Below are 17548 nucleotides of genomic sequence, written 5' to 3' on the forward strand. Positions count from 1 at the left end.
TTTTACTCAAAACCACAAGACTACATTGATAAACAGGACTTTTACCTCGCAGAACATGGAAATAGCTGCTCTACCACTGCCTCAATCAGTTAGTTAAATTGTGTTGTGTACGACTTTTGACAATAAAAAAGACAGATGGAGGCAGTGGTTGACCAGCTCCTGCGTGTGTCCCGCGGATATCACTCTGACACAGACGCAAGGGTTGATTTTTAGATTGCACTACATCTCAGAGGTAAATAATGTACTGACACTACAAACATATGATGATCTTATAGAATATGATGCATTGCTGATTAAACTAACCAACAGTATGTAAAGGAGTTAAAAACATGCAGCATACTCATTAATGCAGCAATATATATCCTGACACATCAGATAGAATAGTAAAACACTGACAGGGAACATTTTACTGCACGGCTACATTTTACTTTTACATGTTGCTCATAATAACTTACTTGACTAAGGATTTGAATGCAGGTATTTTATTCATGGTGGATTGTTTCATCAGTATGGTATTAGTACTTGTACTACGGTGCAGGATCTGAATCATTTTCATCCACTAATTACTTGTCAGTGATTTAAGTTGCGCAAACAGTCAATATACAAACAGTGGTTCCTAACCTAGGCTCCAGATCCAGATCAATTAAGATCAAAGAGTTTCTTTGAGCTGTTTGTCATTAGAGGTTTGACAATCAAACACACATTGTCTGTAATAAAATGATGAGTGCATTTAAATCAATCTGAGCAACTTGACTCCATTTACAAGAGAAACACATTTGAATTATTGTATTTCAAAACGCTATTAACATACTTTGTATTTCTTTATCCTCTACTGTCTGAAAACTTTACAAAACCTGTCAGACAATTGTAGAACATTTACCTCTGAGATGTAGTGGAGTGTTTAGTGGCGGATTGAAAACCAATGATTGATATCCGGCAAATCTATAGATAAGGATACATTTAGTTATACAATGGTGACTGGGTCCACCCACTTAGTGTCAAAAATAAAAACTTAAAAAGTTTTGTGAGTGAGCAGGTTAAAGTTTCGCGAGCAGAAGAGCAGTGATAGTAGTCTCGCGCACTAAGGGACGCCCCTCGCACTCAAAGCATGGTTTTCTCCTCGCGCGAGCAGAGATGTGAAAGCACTCGCAAAAGTAATATACTTGTGCGGCTGTTTGATTTGCGCGCGCAGGACCTCTACACACACGCGTGTGTGTGGATCTCATTTGCGCTCTCAGATTTTGACAGTGATTTGCCTTCATAAGCTCCTTCTTGGTTTTGAGGTGACACTTTCTCCGTACAACCTAAAAGTCACATTGAAATAAACCTCTATATGTACAACCTCTGAAATATTTACTAAAATAACTTTGTTAAATAATATACTCCTCTCATAGAACAATTGCCAATGCATGTGTTGGCCCTGTAGAGAGTAACACGAGGGTAATAAAACACGAAGAATGTCCCCTTGCTTAATAACCAATTATAGCGATGTCCCTGGTGGCAAAGAGGTGAATCTTTCCTTGTTATCCTACAGGTCACACAATGACCTCATGTGACGTATGAGGAGCCTATCAATAGTCAGTGTATAACCTACAGTAGATGGAGTCAGGAGAAGAAAGCAGGAGTAATGTAGCAAAGTAAAGTACTGCTATTTTTGACACCTACAATAATCAATATCAGTTTAAGTGTATGCTATATTTAGAATGTTTTCATCTCTTTACCTTGCCTTCTGACAGCCCTTTCTGATTGGGATTGGAATTGAAAGTGAAACTTATCCATACTCTCTTCAAAGTCACTGGACTCCATTGACAAAAAAACAGCAACTTTACCTTGCAGATCACGAGAGTAGCTGGTCTGTCACTGCCTCAATTGGTTAGTTGGTTTATGGAATTGTGTGACTTTGGACAATAACAGAAAAGAATATGGTTTAGAAAAGAGAGCATAGATAACGGCAGAAAAGGCTGTCTGACGGCAAGGTAAAGAAGTTAAAATAATCTAAATATAGCGTGCACTTGATTTTATTAGGTGTCTAAATACGTTTTGCTGCTGCCCCCGTCTGCAGCAGTTGCTCAAAACTATTCACACTGGCAGCAATACAAAATTACGACAGATGCAACACTTTTTCGATAAAAGACTTTTGCAGGCAGAGGACCAGCTACCAGGATCCTATTGACCCAGAGCAGCGTCTGGCAGTCTGTCTGAGGTAAACTGTCGTATAGCCTGAGCTACTGCTATTTTATGGAGTTCCTGAATTGAGTTCCCTCTGGTAAACAGTTATGCAGTCTTTATGTGTAGGGCTTTTCATTTGAAAGCTGAGATCAGAAGGAGTGGATCCGGTATGCAGGAATATTTAAGTTTTTTTCCATCTTGGTTAGTTTGGTTGTACACTATAGTGTACATTTTGACTATTTCCGTTCTTTACAACATGATTGGTTGATGCACTTTTTCATGTTGCGAAAGCTAAAAAAAAAAATCGACTTCGTTTTGGAAAACAAACAAAAAATGACGTCATGCTCCATATGTTTGCGTTCTGTGTGAGAGGATTCAGGACAAAAGCAAAAAGATTGACAACATATATTAACAAAAAAAATGCCCCCGCCATACATAGGCCATAACAGGGACACGACTCGACCCCTCCTCACTCATGCATGTGATTTAGTTTGGGTACCCGGTTGCTATGATTGAGTTGTGCAGTTGATCTGTGGATCTGAAGATTTTATTTTTGGAAAGGCACCTAGGTACCAATTGAACCCTAACAATCTGAAAACGCCCAATGCTTTATGCAACAAATTCAATGGTGGAGTCACCCATTGGTTTGTGTACTGCCGTTTTGAAGCCTCAAGTTTGGCGAGTTCGCCGACACCATCTTGGATTACGGCCATCGCCATCTTGTTTTTTTTTTGCAACCGATAAACAGAAGTTACCATATTTAGCTACGTTACCAGCTAACGTTGTATTACATCTAACATTATTGTCAGACAAGCTAACGTTTTAGGACAAGTTAGCGTTACTGAAAAAACACTTGCATACAGCCTTACCTTTTATGCTCCAGGACAACAATATTTGTAATCATCTCATACCTTGTCATATATTTAGAGCCATGTTGTAATGCCTTGGATCACAGCATGGGTACATGACACTTGGAGTCATTAGCACTGCCATTTGATCTGGGCAGGCGAGCAAAATTGCCACTCTCGCACACAGCACAAGTGTAGGTTTTGCAAAAGTTTTAAAGTATCGATACCATTTATATACCTTCATAAGTACAAGTCCAGTTAGTAACAGGACTTTTCCCCTGATGGTAAATCCATGTTGTCTTCAAAATAATAATATTCCTCATCTTCCTCCCTTCTTGAATGTGGGGGTGATCGGAATGTATGCTTTTTACTTTTTAGGTTACTCTTAATTTAAACGAGATTGACTACTGTGAAACCCAGGCAAAAGCTAAAGTCAGTGTGCAAATTGCCCTCTGACAATCAGAGGTTCTGTGCTGTGTGCAGTACTTCCAAAACAGAGCTCAGTAGTGCAACTGGCTCAAAAGTGTCTTTAACAACAAAAAGACTGAACTGACCTGTAATCAAATCCAAGCTGTAGTGGGATGCACATATGCTATTATCTAAATATAGCATATAAATGAATGAGTTCATAATTATAATTGTATAGTATAGAACATTTTATTTCAAAATATCTTTTTTCAGAAGTCTGTTATTTCTTATGGCATTTTGCCAAATGACACTTTTATTTCATGTCACTTTCTAATTCATAATGTCACTTGTCATGACAGTGGTGTTGTCTCCGCCCTCTCACATTTCGGCCAGTCACATGCCTCCTGCCTCTTAAGCAAGCGAATGCAACAACTACCAGATTTAGCCAGCTAGCTCCTGTTAGCTAGAGAAATAACAATGTTAAAGTCATAGTGAGTCAATTATCCATCTGCTGCTGTTAATACAAGCAGTAGACAGGCCGAAACCAACATCTCATATTTCAGCTTAACAAGGCTGGAAAGTGAAGCAACTGTAAAAGTGCCTTAAACTTTCTAATTGACTCTTCTGGTTGCTAAAAGAAGTCTGGTTGTATAGAAGTCTATGATAAAATTACTCTACTTCTCTCTTGACTTATTACCTCAGTAAACACTGTAAACATGAGTTTATGGTCTCAATCCCTAGTTTCACGTCTTCTTCAATACAGCATGATGTTCATTTAGTAAATTATGGTCCATTCAGAGTCAAATAGACCATAAAGCAGGGTATGCTTTAGGGCGGGGCTACTGTGATTGACAGGTCACTACCACCTCGTTGTCTGGTCTGGGAGCTGTCTGGGAATTTTTCTTACAACTTTAAACCTTTCACAGTGTGTTTCCTTCATAAAAGTTCATTGTACAATTTTGGTCACCAAAATATCGGTTGTAGCTGTTTTCTTATCCCCAATATTTTATGTCACTTTTGGTTGCAAAAAACAAGATGGCGACGGCCAAAATACTGAACTTAAGGCTTCAAAACCAATGAGTGACATCACAGTGACTATGTCTACTTTACAGTCCATGGCCAACATTCACAATACCAGGACCCTGAAACTGAAGTAGTTAAATGGAATTCAGCCATCATCAATTTTATTAATATATCCTACTGTGACATGTCAAAATGTCTTGTGTGAAAAAAAACAACTTTGATAAGTTCCTTTGTGGTATTCTTGAACCAGCATAACTGACACTAACCTAACCTTGAGAACATGTCCTCACCATTGACTGTCGATACAAGTGGATGGTGCGTCCTCCCACTACTAAAGTGAAGCCAAAATACGGGAGCTAATACCTTGCTCATTTGAGGTTATACCCATACACCCGTGGAACCAATCACGAGCCACGCACGGCCACAGCTTGGTAGCAAGAGAGAAAAGCAGTGTATTTGACATGTACTTGGCTTTATTATAGTTTGGCCATGCCCCATGAGCTAACATGGTTTATGCACTCTTTTGCAGCCAGCCACCTGGGGGCGATCTAGGTTTTTTGGCTTCATTTTCATTTTGCCCTGGACTGAATGTTACTGTTTTTCATTGATTGAGATTTTCAAATGAAGCTTTGAATGTTTGTCATCATATTTAATGTCTTCATCACCCTAAAATGATTTAGTGTTATTGTGGTCATTTACTTGTAATTTATGGTGGAAGGTTTCAGGGGGATGTGAAGCACGGGTCACCCCTGAATTCTAATTGGCCACCCCATTATCCTCAACTATGATTGAGTATCTGCCAGCCAGACCTTTACACTGTGACGGTATTATTAAATGTTCTTTGTTTTCATTTCTATTTAGCCAAAGCCTACTTCTGGAGGTGCAATTTCTTTTTGAGGAACAACAGAAAGTATGGAAGCTTTATGTTACATTTGTATGTTGCCACTCTGTTGTGTTGTGATTGGGAAGTCTATGTATCTTTTTAAATTACAATATTAAACACATAAATGTCAGAAACCATAAGATATTGTAATAAAGTTATGTGTAGTGGGGACAGAAATGGTAAATAAATGCCATTCCAATGTGTGTGTGTGTGTGTGTGTGTGTGTGTGTGTGTGTGTTTGTGTGTGCAGGCACACGCACGTCAGTGTCCCACTTTGGACACCCCAATCAGAAACTGTTTACCTGATGTGTGTGTGTGTGTGTGTATGTGTGAGTGAGGTTTTTAAATTTGAGGAAGGAGCCCCATTGTCTCACCCTTTTCCTTCGCTTCACAGGACATCCCCCACTGATGGAGAACGAGACGTGGCCGCACCCTTCATACATCCCCCATTATCTCCTCCATGGTGATCCTTTCGCTTCGAGACTGTCCAGAGAGGCGGATATCATTGCCGCCTTTTACATCTGCATCATAGGTCAGTCTGATTGCAAAGATTGCTTTTCTGTTGATAAATGTTTATATTTCACTAAAAGTGACGTTGAGTGTTGCTCCAATCAGGCTTAATGATAATGTGTTGGAACATAAACATCTCACTGCGAGACAATAAGGATAAAGGTAAGGTGAAAAGAACAGTCTGAGACGTGCAATAACTGTTTGAAGTGGCTCTTTGTATATTTATATCAGAAAAGATCTATAATATCATCAGGCCATTGAGAAGCACTTCAATGTTTCATTTCAGGGCTTGGCATTCGAGCAATCTTAGTGATCTTACTTGTACAAATTGGAAAATCTAGATCTATTAGAAAATGTATAAAATCAACAAGGATTTGGAAAATTTGACAAAACATTTTTATATATAAATATTATCCTTTTACTTTCTTTGCTTATTCACAGATATCTATCCATAAAATAAAATAAATTCAGGTTAAATCTGAGACCTTTTACTGTCTTATAACACATTATATTTGTAAATGCAGTTTGGAAATTGGCTTTTCTCTGACTCAGCTTTATTTCACCTTATGGTTTGTGTTGTTTTCCTTCTATTTTCTTGCCTAGAAACAGTTGAAAAAACCCAGACTAGACAGAGATAAATATAGCAATGTCTTAAAGAAAGCATATGGCTAAGAATAGCAAAACTGGGTATCGGCAGTAGGTAGTAGGATCTAAACTGTTGTGTAGCCTAAGCTACTGTAAGCTACTTTATTGAGTTTCCTTTAAGCAAAATTCCCTGAGTGAATTTGAGTTCCCTCTGGTAAACAGTAGTTTATGTCTATGGCTTTTATTGTGAAAGGTAAGAACAGAAGGAGTGGAGCTGGTCTGCGCTGCCTTTGTTAAGGTAGAAAGTAGTAATAAAGTTTGCTGTTCCGGTTCAAACTAAGGCGCCTCCGAGTTGTAAATATTGTTTACGTTTTGAATTTGTCCGTTCCGCACAACGTGGTTGATGCCTTTTTTTTCATGTTGCAAACGCTCCGAAAAATCAACCTCACTCCAATAAATGATTATGTTGCTTTTTTGCTGCGAATATTTACGTTCTGTGTGAAAGTATTCATGACAAAAACATTTGGAAAAAACAGATATTGAAAAGAAGGAACCAAGTATACATAGGTCTCAAAGGTGTCCAGTAATTGTGCTCCAGGTACTCTCAAATTTGTAATAAAAACCATGTTTGTTGCCTCGAAGCCTCTCAGGATGTTTCCTTGATACTAGTTCCCTTTAACCATCTGGACTAACAAGGAGCTCCGGGATCCTTCCCAAAGCGTTCTCAAGGAGTTTTGCTTCTATCCAGCCAGTCATACAGACATTTGTCTCATGCCATTGTTGCTCTCCCTTTGATATTTCTGGTTGCAATACGCCAATGAACAGGATTTGCAGTCAGAAGGTAGTGGGTAGCTGGCTTCTTGGTGTCATGGATGGTTTGCTGAATTGGCCTTCTGGGTACAGTCACAAGACCGCTGGACCAGTGACTCTCAATGAAGTGACATTTCTTGTTGGAAAGTTGAACCACCACAAACAGATGTAAAACATCCACAAAGATGTACAACATGACTACAACGCAATGCAAACAACTACAAAGGGACTCAAAATGGCCTGAAAGAGATGTGAAATGACCACAAAGTCCTAAATGACAATATCTGGGTGTCTTGCTCCTGTGTAGGAGGGATAGGGCCCTTTTACATGTCTGTATCCATAATCTGTTCATCGCTGTAGGCTATTCATTTATTACACTGAATATTAGTAAAAATGATCTTTTAATAGTGTACATTGTATTATTGATTAGCTAAATGTCATTTGACTTTTTTTTTTTTTAAATGCTCTAGTCCAGCTCAAAATTTCTAAACCCACTCCTGGAGATGAAATTCCCTAATGTATTATAAGGGTTATTTAATTTACTGGATTTCTGTGTGGTTATTTTATATTTGATTTATTTAACAGTTTATTGATGTTTTTTCCGAGTAATTTACATTGTCATTACATTTTTATATATATATATATATATATATATATATTAGGGCAAGTTAACGGGTTAATATTGCATTAATGCATTAATTAATTAATGCCAACAATTATTTTATCGCGTGTTAATTGTGTGTGTGTGTGTGTGTGTGTGTGTGTGTGTGTGTGTGTGTGTGTATATATATATATATATTTGCTGCTTTAGAAACAACATTTAGTTATATTTAAGATATAAATAAATTCTAATCTTCTTGAATTTATTCTCTTTTTTTATAATATATTAAAAAGCAAATATTCAGTAATGAAAAAAAACAAATAACAGTATAGATAAAGAACCAACTTGATAAGAAATATTGTTAAGAGTAGTAATATTAATACAATACAATATTACAATATTAATACAATCCTAACAATACCCATCCCTGCTCAGGTGTGTTTGGTCATACTGTTGCGATAGCTACCATTTATAACTGAATGATTTTCTGTTTCATTTAAGATGAGTACAATTGCAAACCGATGTGTACTTTCTTTTTTTGTTTGACAGTTGTTGACTACACAGAGACGTTGTTACTACTACTAGGCTTGAATATATATATATATATATATATATATATATATATATATATAGCACTAAATAGCGTAAGTTAGATATTATTGTAATATTCCGGACCTTTGCACGAGGAGATTTTCTCAATCTGGACCTTTTGGAATTTGAATTGAATATCCCTGCCCTAGAGGATCTGCTGATTATAACCACTGTTGTGTCAATTCAAATTCACTTTGGTTTTTTTCCATTTCAAAGAATCATCTTCCCTGGGGAGGCAGGAGTCCTCTCAAGACAGTCAGTGGCTGAGTCTACGATCAACGGAGTGGTAGAGTTGGTTGAAGATGATTAGCAGCTTGCCCCGACACCCGCACACCTGATCCCACTCCTGTAATAGAGAGAGAGAGAGAGAGAGAGAGAGAGAGAGAGAGAGAGAGAGAGAGAGAGAGAGAGAGAGAGAGAACCTCCTGGCTAGGATGAAGCACAGGGTATGACAATTTTTTTTCCTGATGCAGTGCATCGTATGAGTGCATGGGAATTTGGAGGTACACAGTGTGCCCATTGTGCTATTCAGTGATTTAATTCACCATTTTATTTCAAGTGCCCTCATAAATAATGTGAATGAATCAGGTTTATTCAGTAGTGGAAAAACAAAGATATGTACCCAGATTGAATGAATGGACAGGGCCGTGGGTTTATGAGTGAAAGCTGAATCGTTAACCCCGGGCCAATATTAACTTTATTTTTGATAGAAAAACTGGAATGTGAGAAAATGAGAAGGAATGTATTTTTCCCCATCTGTTGCTGAGCTGCTCAGTGGTCAGATTGTCGTATTGATAGTGCTGTTGTACGGAAGCTGTACTCCACTCTCTCAAACTCCCAAAACTCTCTCTTCCACACATACTGTCCCTATCCACCGCAACCTTCCCTCCCTGTTCTGCTCCTCTTGCTTTATCTGCTTTCCCCGAGGACACCACCTGTCTATATCTACCTCTTCATCTCCCACTCCACTCTTACTTACATACCTCTCTCCGTTCTTCCTTTTCTTTTATTAAACACTCGGAACGTTTTGTCTTCTATCAACTTTCTGCATATCTCCAGAACAACCTTTTTTACACCCACCAGTCTGGTTTCAAGGCAGGCCACTCAACTGAGACTGCCATCCTTACCGTCTCAGAGGAACTCCACACTGCTAGAGCTTTCTCCCTCTCTGCTTGTCTGGCTGACTTCTCTCAGTTGACGCCTGAAGCTAAACTTTGGTAAGACCGAGCTGCTCTTCCTTCCAGAAAAGGCATCTTCCGTCCTTGATCTCTACATCACCATTGAGAACTCAATGGTTCCCCCGACTCAGACTGAAAGGAACCTCGGTGTGACACTGGATGACCCGCTGTCTTTTGATGTCAACATGACCCACACCAACCCGCTATTGCAGATACTTTCTTCACAACATCAGGCGCAAACGTTGTTTCCTCACCTAGGAGGCAGCACAGGTTCTGGTCCATTGTCCTCTACTGCAACTCCTTCTTGACTGGTGTACCTGCATGTGCCATCCGACCTCTGCTCATCCAGAATGCAGCAGCCTTGCTGGTCTTCGACCTACCCAAGTTCTCCCGCACTACCCTGCTCCTCCACAACCTGCACTGGCTCTCAGTGGCTACTCCGATCCGATTTAAGACACTTGTACTTGCCTATTGTGCTGTGAAGGGAGGCCCATCCTACATTCAGGACATGGTCAAACCATACACCCCAGCCCATCCACTAAGCTCTGCTACTGCCAATTGGGTTGCTACTCCCCCTCACAACCAAGGGGACCAGCACCCGCTCTGCAAAATATTGACTGTTTGTTGTCCTGGTTCCACAATGGTAGAGTGAATTCCTCAGTAACATCAGGACAGCATAAACTCTACACATCTTCTGTCGCAGACTGAAATCTCACCTTGGCCCAAAGACTAAGAAAAATAAATAAAAGAAAACTATCTCTCTCCTTTTGCCTCTAGATGAAGCACTTGAAGTCGATCAGCAGATAAGTTTACTTGCATGAGTTTTGCCCTCTCTGGGTTGCACCCACATGGTTGAATACACTTGTTGTAAGTCGCAATAGATAAAAGCTTCAGTTAAATAATTGTAGTGAGATGTTACGGAGCCCGGGAGTGGCCATAAAGTGAAAAGAATATGTATTAGTACAATACAATTAATCTTTATTGTCTGAAAGGATGAAAATGCATCTTTGGCTTTAGCGAGGGCCAGATAGGAAGCTTCACCTAGTGGGTCTGATTTCTGTATCAGCCTTAGGCAGTCTTAAATGTTTCTCATTGAGCATGCATTTGTTGGTATAAAAGAGAATGGCACAGAGGTACGGACACAGCCATTTCATTAAATCGCTCCCACATTTTGATTAATTTGTGCAGCATGAACAGTTTTGAACCCGAATAATATCTATCACATCATGTTGCTCATCACAGCCACACGTCCTGTAGGCTTTTTATTAATAGAAATATTAAACATTTTTGGCCTGCCACATTATTTTAAGGGTGAAAGACTGAGGGAGTAATAAGTAGAGCGGGAAACTTTGAGAGATTCACAATTGTTCGCCGACATGCCTGTTGTGCAGAAGAAACTGCAGTTTCATCAAAACAACACAATTGATGCGCACATAAGCACGTCTGATGCTGGTGGCACAAAATGGAACCAGGGGATCTGCTGCACTTAAATGTGGCTTGACAGCGGGTGTCATCACTGCGGTTAAGAGACTGTGGTGGGGTGCGCTGTGCTGTCTCTTTCTGCACACTTATCTCATGAACCAATACGTGGATACAATATAATTGTGCACTCAAGATATAATTATATCTTGAGTGCACAAATTAGTAAATAGTCTGCTGATATATGTTTTTTTTCTCAGAATGGCCACTCACGGGCTGTCAATTTGTATCTTAACATGCATATTAGTTTCCCTGTTATTACTCATACTGGTTTAATAATGTTCAGGATTTAACATGGAATGTGAGAAACTTGGGTATTAATATCTCTCTTGTGTCAATGAGGGCCTCCAATTTCCTATCTTTTTTGCTGTAGATGTTGGCATTTTAGAGAGTGGGGAATTCACATTTTACAGTTATTGGATGAACTGTCAATCCAACTCTTGCCGAAGCCAGTTCGTAGAGTGTAAACATCTTTCAGGCCCCCAGTGTCGTTCTTTATTCTTCTTTCAATGAAGAAATACTCTCCGGTTGTGAAAGAACTGATGCTAATGCAGCATCTACGATAACCTCTTCAGGAGCCGCCATTGTTGTTAAGAACGAACAGTCGCTTCTCCGTGTCTCGTCACACACACCTGAACCTCGCCCGATGCAGTCAATAGCTCCTCACAGGATGCTAATTGGTCTGAAAATCACTCTGGTTCAGGCACAAACGCGTTACTTGAAGCCAATGAAAATGGATTTTCGCGTGATCGGGCAATCCTGTGATTTTCGCCCCATCTTGTTTCATAAGAATCCAGTTCCTGTACATGGCAAATACACAGCTGCTGGAAACCAGGTTAATCAGAGTGGCAGTACATTTCTAGGAAATTCAATTGTTGGGGTTAAAAAAGAGTTTCAAGACGGTAAAAGGTACAGAGTTCTCTGTAAGTTCGGTAATGCAAATAACCCCGTTGTCATTACAAATAATCATTTGATATATTATTTGTACTTATAACCATGGTCTCCCTCCCAACTCTGCAAATACCAAAGTTTGGTCAGTGCCCCTTGGCATCTGATACCAATACGCCGCGCTTTCAACTAACTCTCAAAGTAAACCAACCCACGTCATTGATAGACTCTCAGCAACTGATGTGGTATAAAGGGCAAAGTACCGCCTTTCTACCCCTGTCACGTCCAAAACTATCACTAGAGGGGAACTTAGCGCGTCATAATTTGAAGCCTATGGTCGGTATTAGACGAGATCGGGGTGAGAATCTTGTTTCTTAGCCTGTCACACTTAAGGGATACACACTATATACAGTTGCATGTTTTTTACGGAGTAGCATAAAGCAACTCAACTCACTGTATTTTCGAAGCACAATTTTACACTTCAGTTGTTCGAGAATGAGACGAGCCCCGCCACGGTTCACTGTGTCAGTCCACATTGGACATGATGTTTTCACTGGGCTGGGATACACTTGGATCAATGTAAACTGAAAATATGTCTCGTCACTCGTTACATTCTTGTCTCACCCTTATGCATAGTAAACTGAACTGTTAAATGAAGTGCTATTGATGAAACTAAATGAACACACAGAAGGCCATACAAATCAATATAGTTGTTATTGAGAGTATCAGGCCGTTAGATGCTGCGAACGCAGAAGGGGGATAGGGTGAAGGGATTCATAAAACCCTGATGTCATATTTATGTCCTTTTTCTCTCTAATTATTGCTAAATTACAGAATGCACTTATACTTATTTACATGTATAATGTAGTGCATAGTCCCCTGTTTAGTAAGGATTTGATGGCATGAATATGTTGCCGCCAATGGGTGTTGACTGACTGATGTGGATGGTCTATCCTGAAGCTTTTACTTGTCATGTTTCATTTACACAATTTCTATAGTCACAAAACAAGAATAGCTGTTCTACCGCCAGGTTTTTTTGTCTTTCAAAAGGAAATCACCTCGGGGAAATTAAACATTTTTATACTGTTTGTTATATTACATCTCGAAGAAGCTGGAGTTCTTTTCTTCCCATGGCTTTATTGAGACGCTGCTGTTTAACACTGTCGCCTCACAGCAAAAGGGGCCGGGGTTCAATCCCGGGGATGGACGGCCTTCTGTGTAGAGTTTGCATGCCCTCCAATGTGAGCGTGAATAGCTCTCTGTCCTGTATGTATGTCCTGTGATAGTCTGGCGACCTGTCCAGTTGATACCCGGCCTTTGCCCAATGTCAGCTTGGATCGACTTTATATATATACAGTATATATACTGTGTGTATACATATATATATATATATATATATATATATATATATATATATATATATATATAACCTCTTCTTTCCTTCCACTCCTCCTTTGACCTTTACCACTCCTCTTCTCCTCCTACCCACAAGGCCGGCAACCAGCTGGATCTTATCTTCACTAGGCACTGTTCTACTGCTAACCTCTCTGTCACTCCCCTCCAGCTCTCTGACCACTATTTCATGTCCTACTCCCGCTCCCTATCCTCTACCCCATCACTTCCTCCACCTACCCACATGGTTTCTACCCGGAGTCATCTCCGCTCCCTCTCCCCTGCTGATCTTTCCTCTTCTGTCACCTCTGCTCTCCCTGACCCTGAATTATTCTCTCTCCTATCCCCTGATACTGCTACTGATCTTCTCCTCCCCACCCTTACTTCTTCTTTGGATTGGACAAACTCTGTCCCTTCACCTCCAGGCCTGCACGGCCAACTCCACCTGCCCCATGGCTGTCGGACTCAGTGCGTACTGATAGACGGAGCCTAAGAGAGGCTGAGCGTAAATGGAGAAAAGGCAAACTCCCAGAGGACCTTCTTAACTTCCAAGCTCTTCTTTCCACTTTTTCCTCCTCTCTATCTACTGCTAAAGCTGCGTTCTTCCGCTCTAAAATCCTAACCTCTGCTTCCAATCCTAAAAAACTCTTTGAAACTTTCACTTCACTCCTCCAACCCCCACCCCCTCCTCCTACTTCCTCCCTTCTCCCTGATGATTTCGCCAACTTCTTTGACAAGAAGGTAAACAATATCAGATCCTCCTTCTCTCAGCCCCTCTCTCCCTGTCCACCCTGTCCAATCCTGCCCCCACAGCTCACCCTCCCATCTCCACGCCCCATTTTACCCTATCTGGCTCCTCTCTCCTCTAACGAGGTCCTCAACCTTGTTACATCTAACCGCCCCACCACGTGCTCCCTTGACCCGATCCCTTCCCCTCTTCTTCAGTCTATTGCGACTGAACTCCTTCCTTTCCTCACCCACCTCATCAACACATCTCTTGTTTCAGGATGCTTTCCCACGGCCTTCAAGACCGCCAGAGTCACCCCCCTTCTGAAGAAACCATCACTTGACCCCTCTGATGTCAAGAACTTCAGACCGGTTTCTCTTCTACCCTTTCTATCCAAAACACTTGAACGTGCTGTCTTTAACCAACTGTCTTCCTATCTCTACCAGAACAGCCTTTTGGACCCCCACCAGTCCGGGTTCAAAGTGGGTCACTCGACAGAGACGGCCCTCCTTGCGGTGACAGAGTCGCTTCACGCCACGAGAGCTAACTCTCTCTCCTCTGTCCTGATTCTCCTGGACCTGTCTGCGGCATTTGACACTGTGAACCATCAAATCCTCCTCTCATCCCTCGAGGGGATGGGCGTCTCAGGCTCTGCACTCTCCCTGTTTGCATCCTACCTGACGGGTCGATCCTACCAGGTGACCTGGAGGTGGGCCGTGTCGGAACCACGCATGCTGACTACGGGGGTTCCGCAAGGTTCAGTCCTGGGCCCCCTTCTCTTCTCGCTCTACACAACATCTCTGGGTTCTGTTATTCGCTCGCATGACTTCTCCTACCATTGTTATGCCGATCACACCCAGCTGGTCTTGTCATTTCCCCCCGGTGACACCCAACTGGAGACGCGCATCGCTGTGTGCTTGGCTGACATCTCGAAGTGGATGACGACACACCACCTCAAGCTCAACTTAGACAAAACTGAGCTACTGTTCCTCCCGAGGAAGGGTTGCCCGCACCGGGACCTGTCCATCACCATTGATGATACCGTGGTGACGCCATCTCGGACTGCGAGGAACCTGGGTGTGACCCTGGATGACCAACTGTCATTCTCAGCAAACATTTCATCCGTTACACTCTCCTGCAGGTTCCTGCTCTACAACATCAGGAGGATTCATCCCTTCCTGACTGACGAGACGGCGCAGGTTCTCATCCAGGCTCTTGTCATCTCCCGCCTGGACTACTGCAACTCTCTACTCGCCGGAGCCCCGGCGTCGGCCATCAGACCTCTGGAGCTTGTCCAGAAAGCCGCAGCTCGCCTGGTGTTCAATTGCCCCAAGTTCTCCCACACAACTTCCTTTCTCCATTCTCTACACTGGCTACCTGTAAGAGCTCGCATCCAGTTTAAGACTCTGGTGCTGGCCTACAGGGCAGTGAAAGGAACAGCTCCTTCGTATCTCCAGGCCATGGTCAATCCCTACACCCCTGCCCGACCACTTCGCTCTGCTGCCTCGGGGCGATTGGTTGCCCCGTCGCTCAGAGGTCCTGGCGGCCGATCGACCCGGTCACGGCTGTTTTCTGTCCTGGCCCCACAGTGGTGGAATGAACTTCCCACTGACGTCAGTACAGCGGAGTCGCTGCCCATCTTTCGGCGCAGGCTGAAAACCCACCTCTTCAGGAAGTGCTACCCTGAGCCTTCCACTTAGCACTTATTGTATTCATACTAGCTTGTTGCACTTATTGTATTCGTATTACTTATAGCACGAACTGTTTTTCTTGTTTCTTCACTGTACTTTGGCTCTGAGTTATGCTCTGCTTCAGGCTCTTAGATGCTTGTTTGGAAAAGGAAATGTACTTATGACTTCTGGTGACAAGTAGTTCTTTTGATTACCAATGTTGAATGCACTTATTGTAAGTCGCTTTGGATAAAAGCGTCTGCTAAATGACTGTAATGTAATGTAATATACGTATATAGTTCATCATCATGTAAAATCCTTGCAGTGAACACAACTGTGTTGTTCCCTGTGCTGTGACTGGAAACACCGTGGTGCGCCACACAATACCTCCAGTCATCTATCCATCTAGCCGTCTTATTGATAGCGCTCCTCCGCTCCTCTCTTCCTCTGTGCGTTGTTCACTCCACAGACAATGCAAACAAGTTTGCTCAAAAATTGGTAGGGACAATTCAAAATGCAAACCTATGCCCTTGAGTCATAGTGCAGTCGAGTTACTGGTAACATTTCTCTTCTTGTGTGTGGCATTGTGTGGGATGGGTTCATAATATCGAGATCATGCACACGCTTTTTCTCTGTCCTCTAAACCAGTGATTCTCAACTGGTGGGTCGCGACTGTTTTCAGTGGGTCGGGGACCCAAAAACCAAAAATATATATATATATATATATATTGTGCTTTTATTTTGAAGGGGATTTTTTATGCAGTGGAGTTATTCACACTCCTTAACAGTATTTAGCGTTAATGCCTTGTAATGCTAATACACATCCACCATTTCACAGTATAGAAGAACACCCACAAAGTTTGTTTTCATATGCTAATTGAGCGAAACGCGAGAACGACACTGCAGATTTGTTGGAACACTCCACAGCTGATAAACTGAAAACTATACCTCTGTCAAATGACACTATAAGTAGGTGACTGAAGACATGTCGGATGACATCAAACAACAGACCACAGCTCAAATTAATGCAAGTGGTCATTTTGCATTACAAATGGTGGAATCTATAGACGTAACAAACAAAGCAGTTTTACTCGTTTACGTGAAACATGTGGGACGGGGTCAAGAGAGCTCCCTACTACTACGACTGGAGAGGACATTTTGAGCTCAGGTTCAAACTGCACCATCTTTTCATTAAATACATTTGAGAAGTTGAACATTTGGGTTGCGGCTTTTCATTAAGGGGTGATGGTGGGTCCCGCAGCCAGACCAGTTGAGAACCACTGGTCTAAACCAACTGGCCCATCTTTTATCTGTACTTAACGTGTTTTCTTTCATGTCTTTGATACCCCTGATTTCCTGTGTTGTCTGGTGTTTTCGCATATCTCCTTTATCTTATCAAACATAAATAAAACATTTTATCAAAGCGTTAACATGTAAGCAAGGATTTACAGCCTCCCTCTGTAACATATCTTTATTGGGTGCCTGAAACCTCATTGTAAGCTTCTACAGTGTGCCTTTTGAAAAAAATATGAATGAGCAGATGTAGAATACTCCAAATAAGGCCAACAATGAAATGCACCTGTGTCTGCAGGGTCTACTGTGTTCTTTTTGTGTTACAGTGGGTTTTTCTTTAATCTGAGAATGTGCCTTGAGCTAAGCTTTATGTACATTGTGATTAAAAATGATTTTCGTCATGACCATGCCTTTTTTGTTTTCACTCGTGCTGTTTTTTCAGCATGAAGATTTTCTCTCAGGCGGTTATTTTAGTTAAATTGGTCTTTTGATT

The 17548-nt window shown here is 41.4% G+C and overlaps 1 protein-coding gene across 1 annotated transcript in view; it reads left to right on the top strand.

Moving 5' to 3' along the window:
• The window catches only part of opn5 (opsin 5), a 43578-nt gene that overhangs the window by 9931 nt on the left and 16099 nt on the right, over positions 1–17548 (top strand). Inside the window, exon 2 of the mRNA XM_068708255.1 lies at positions 5726–5863. Within this exon, the coding sequence (XP_068564356.1) occupies positions 5740–5863 (124 nt within the window). The 5' untranslated portion in view covers positions 5726–5739. The remainder of the gene's footprint in view (positions 1–5725; positions 5864–17548) is intronic.

The sequence above is a fragment of the Cebidichthys violaceus genome, unplaced genomic scaffold, assembly GCF_023349555.1.
Source record: "Cebidichthys violaceus isolate CVI_PGR_0920_01 unplaced genomic scaffold, fCebVio1.0.p SCAF_14, whole genome shotgun sequence".
Lineage (NCBI taxonomy): Eukaryota > Metazoa > Chordata > Actinopteri > Perciformes > Stichaeidae > Cebidichthys > Cebidichthys violaceus.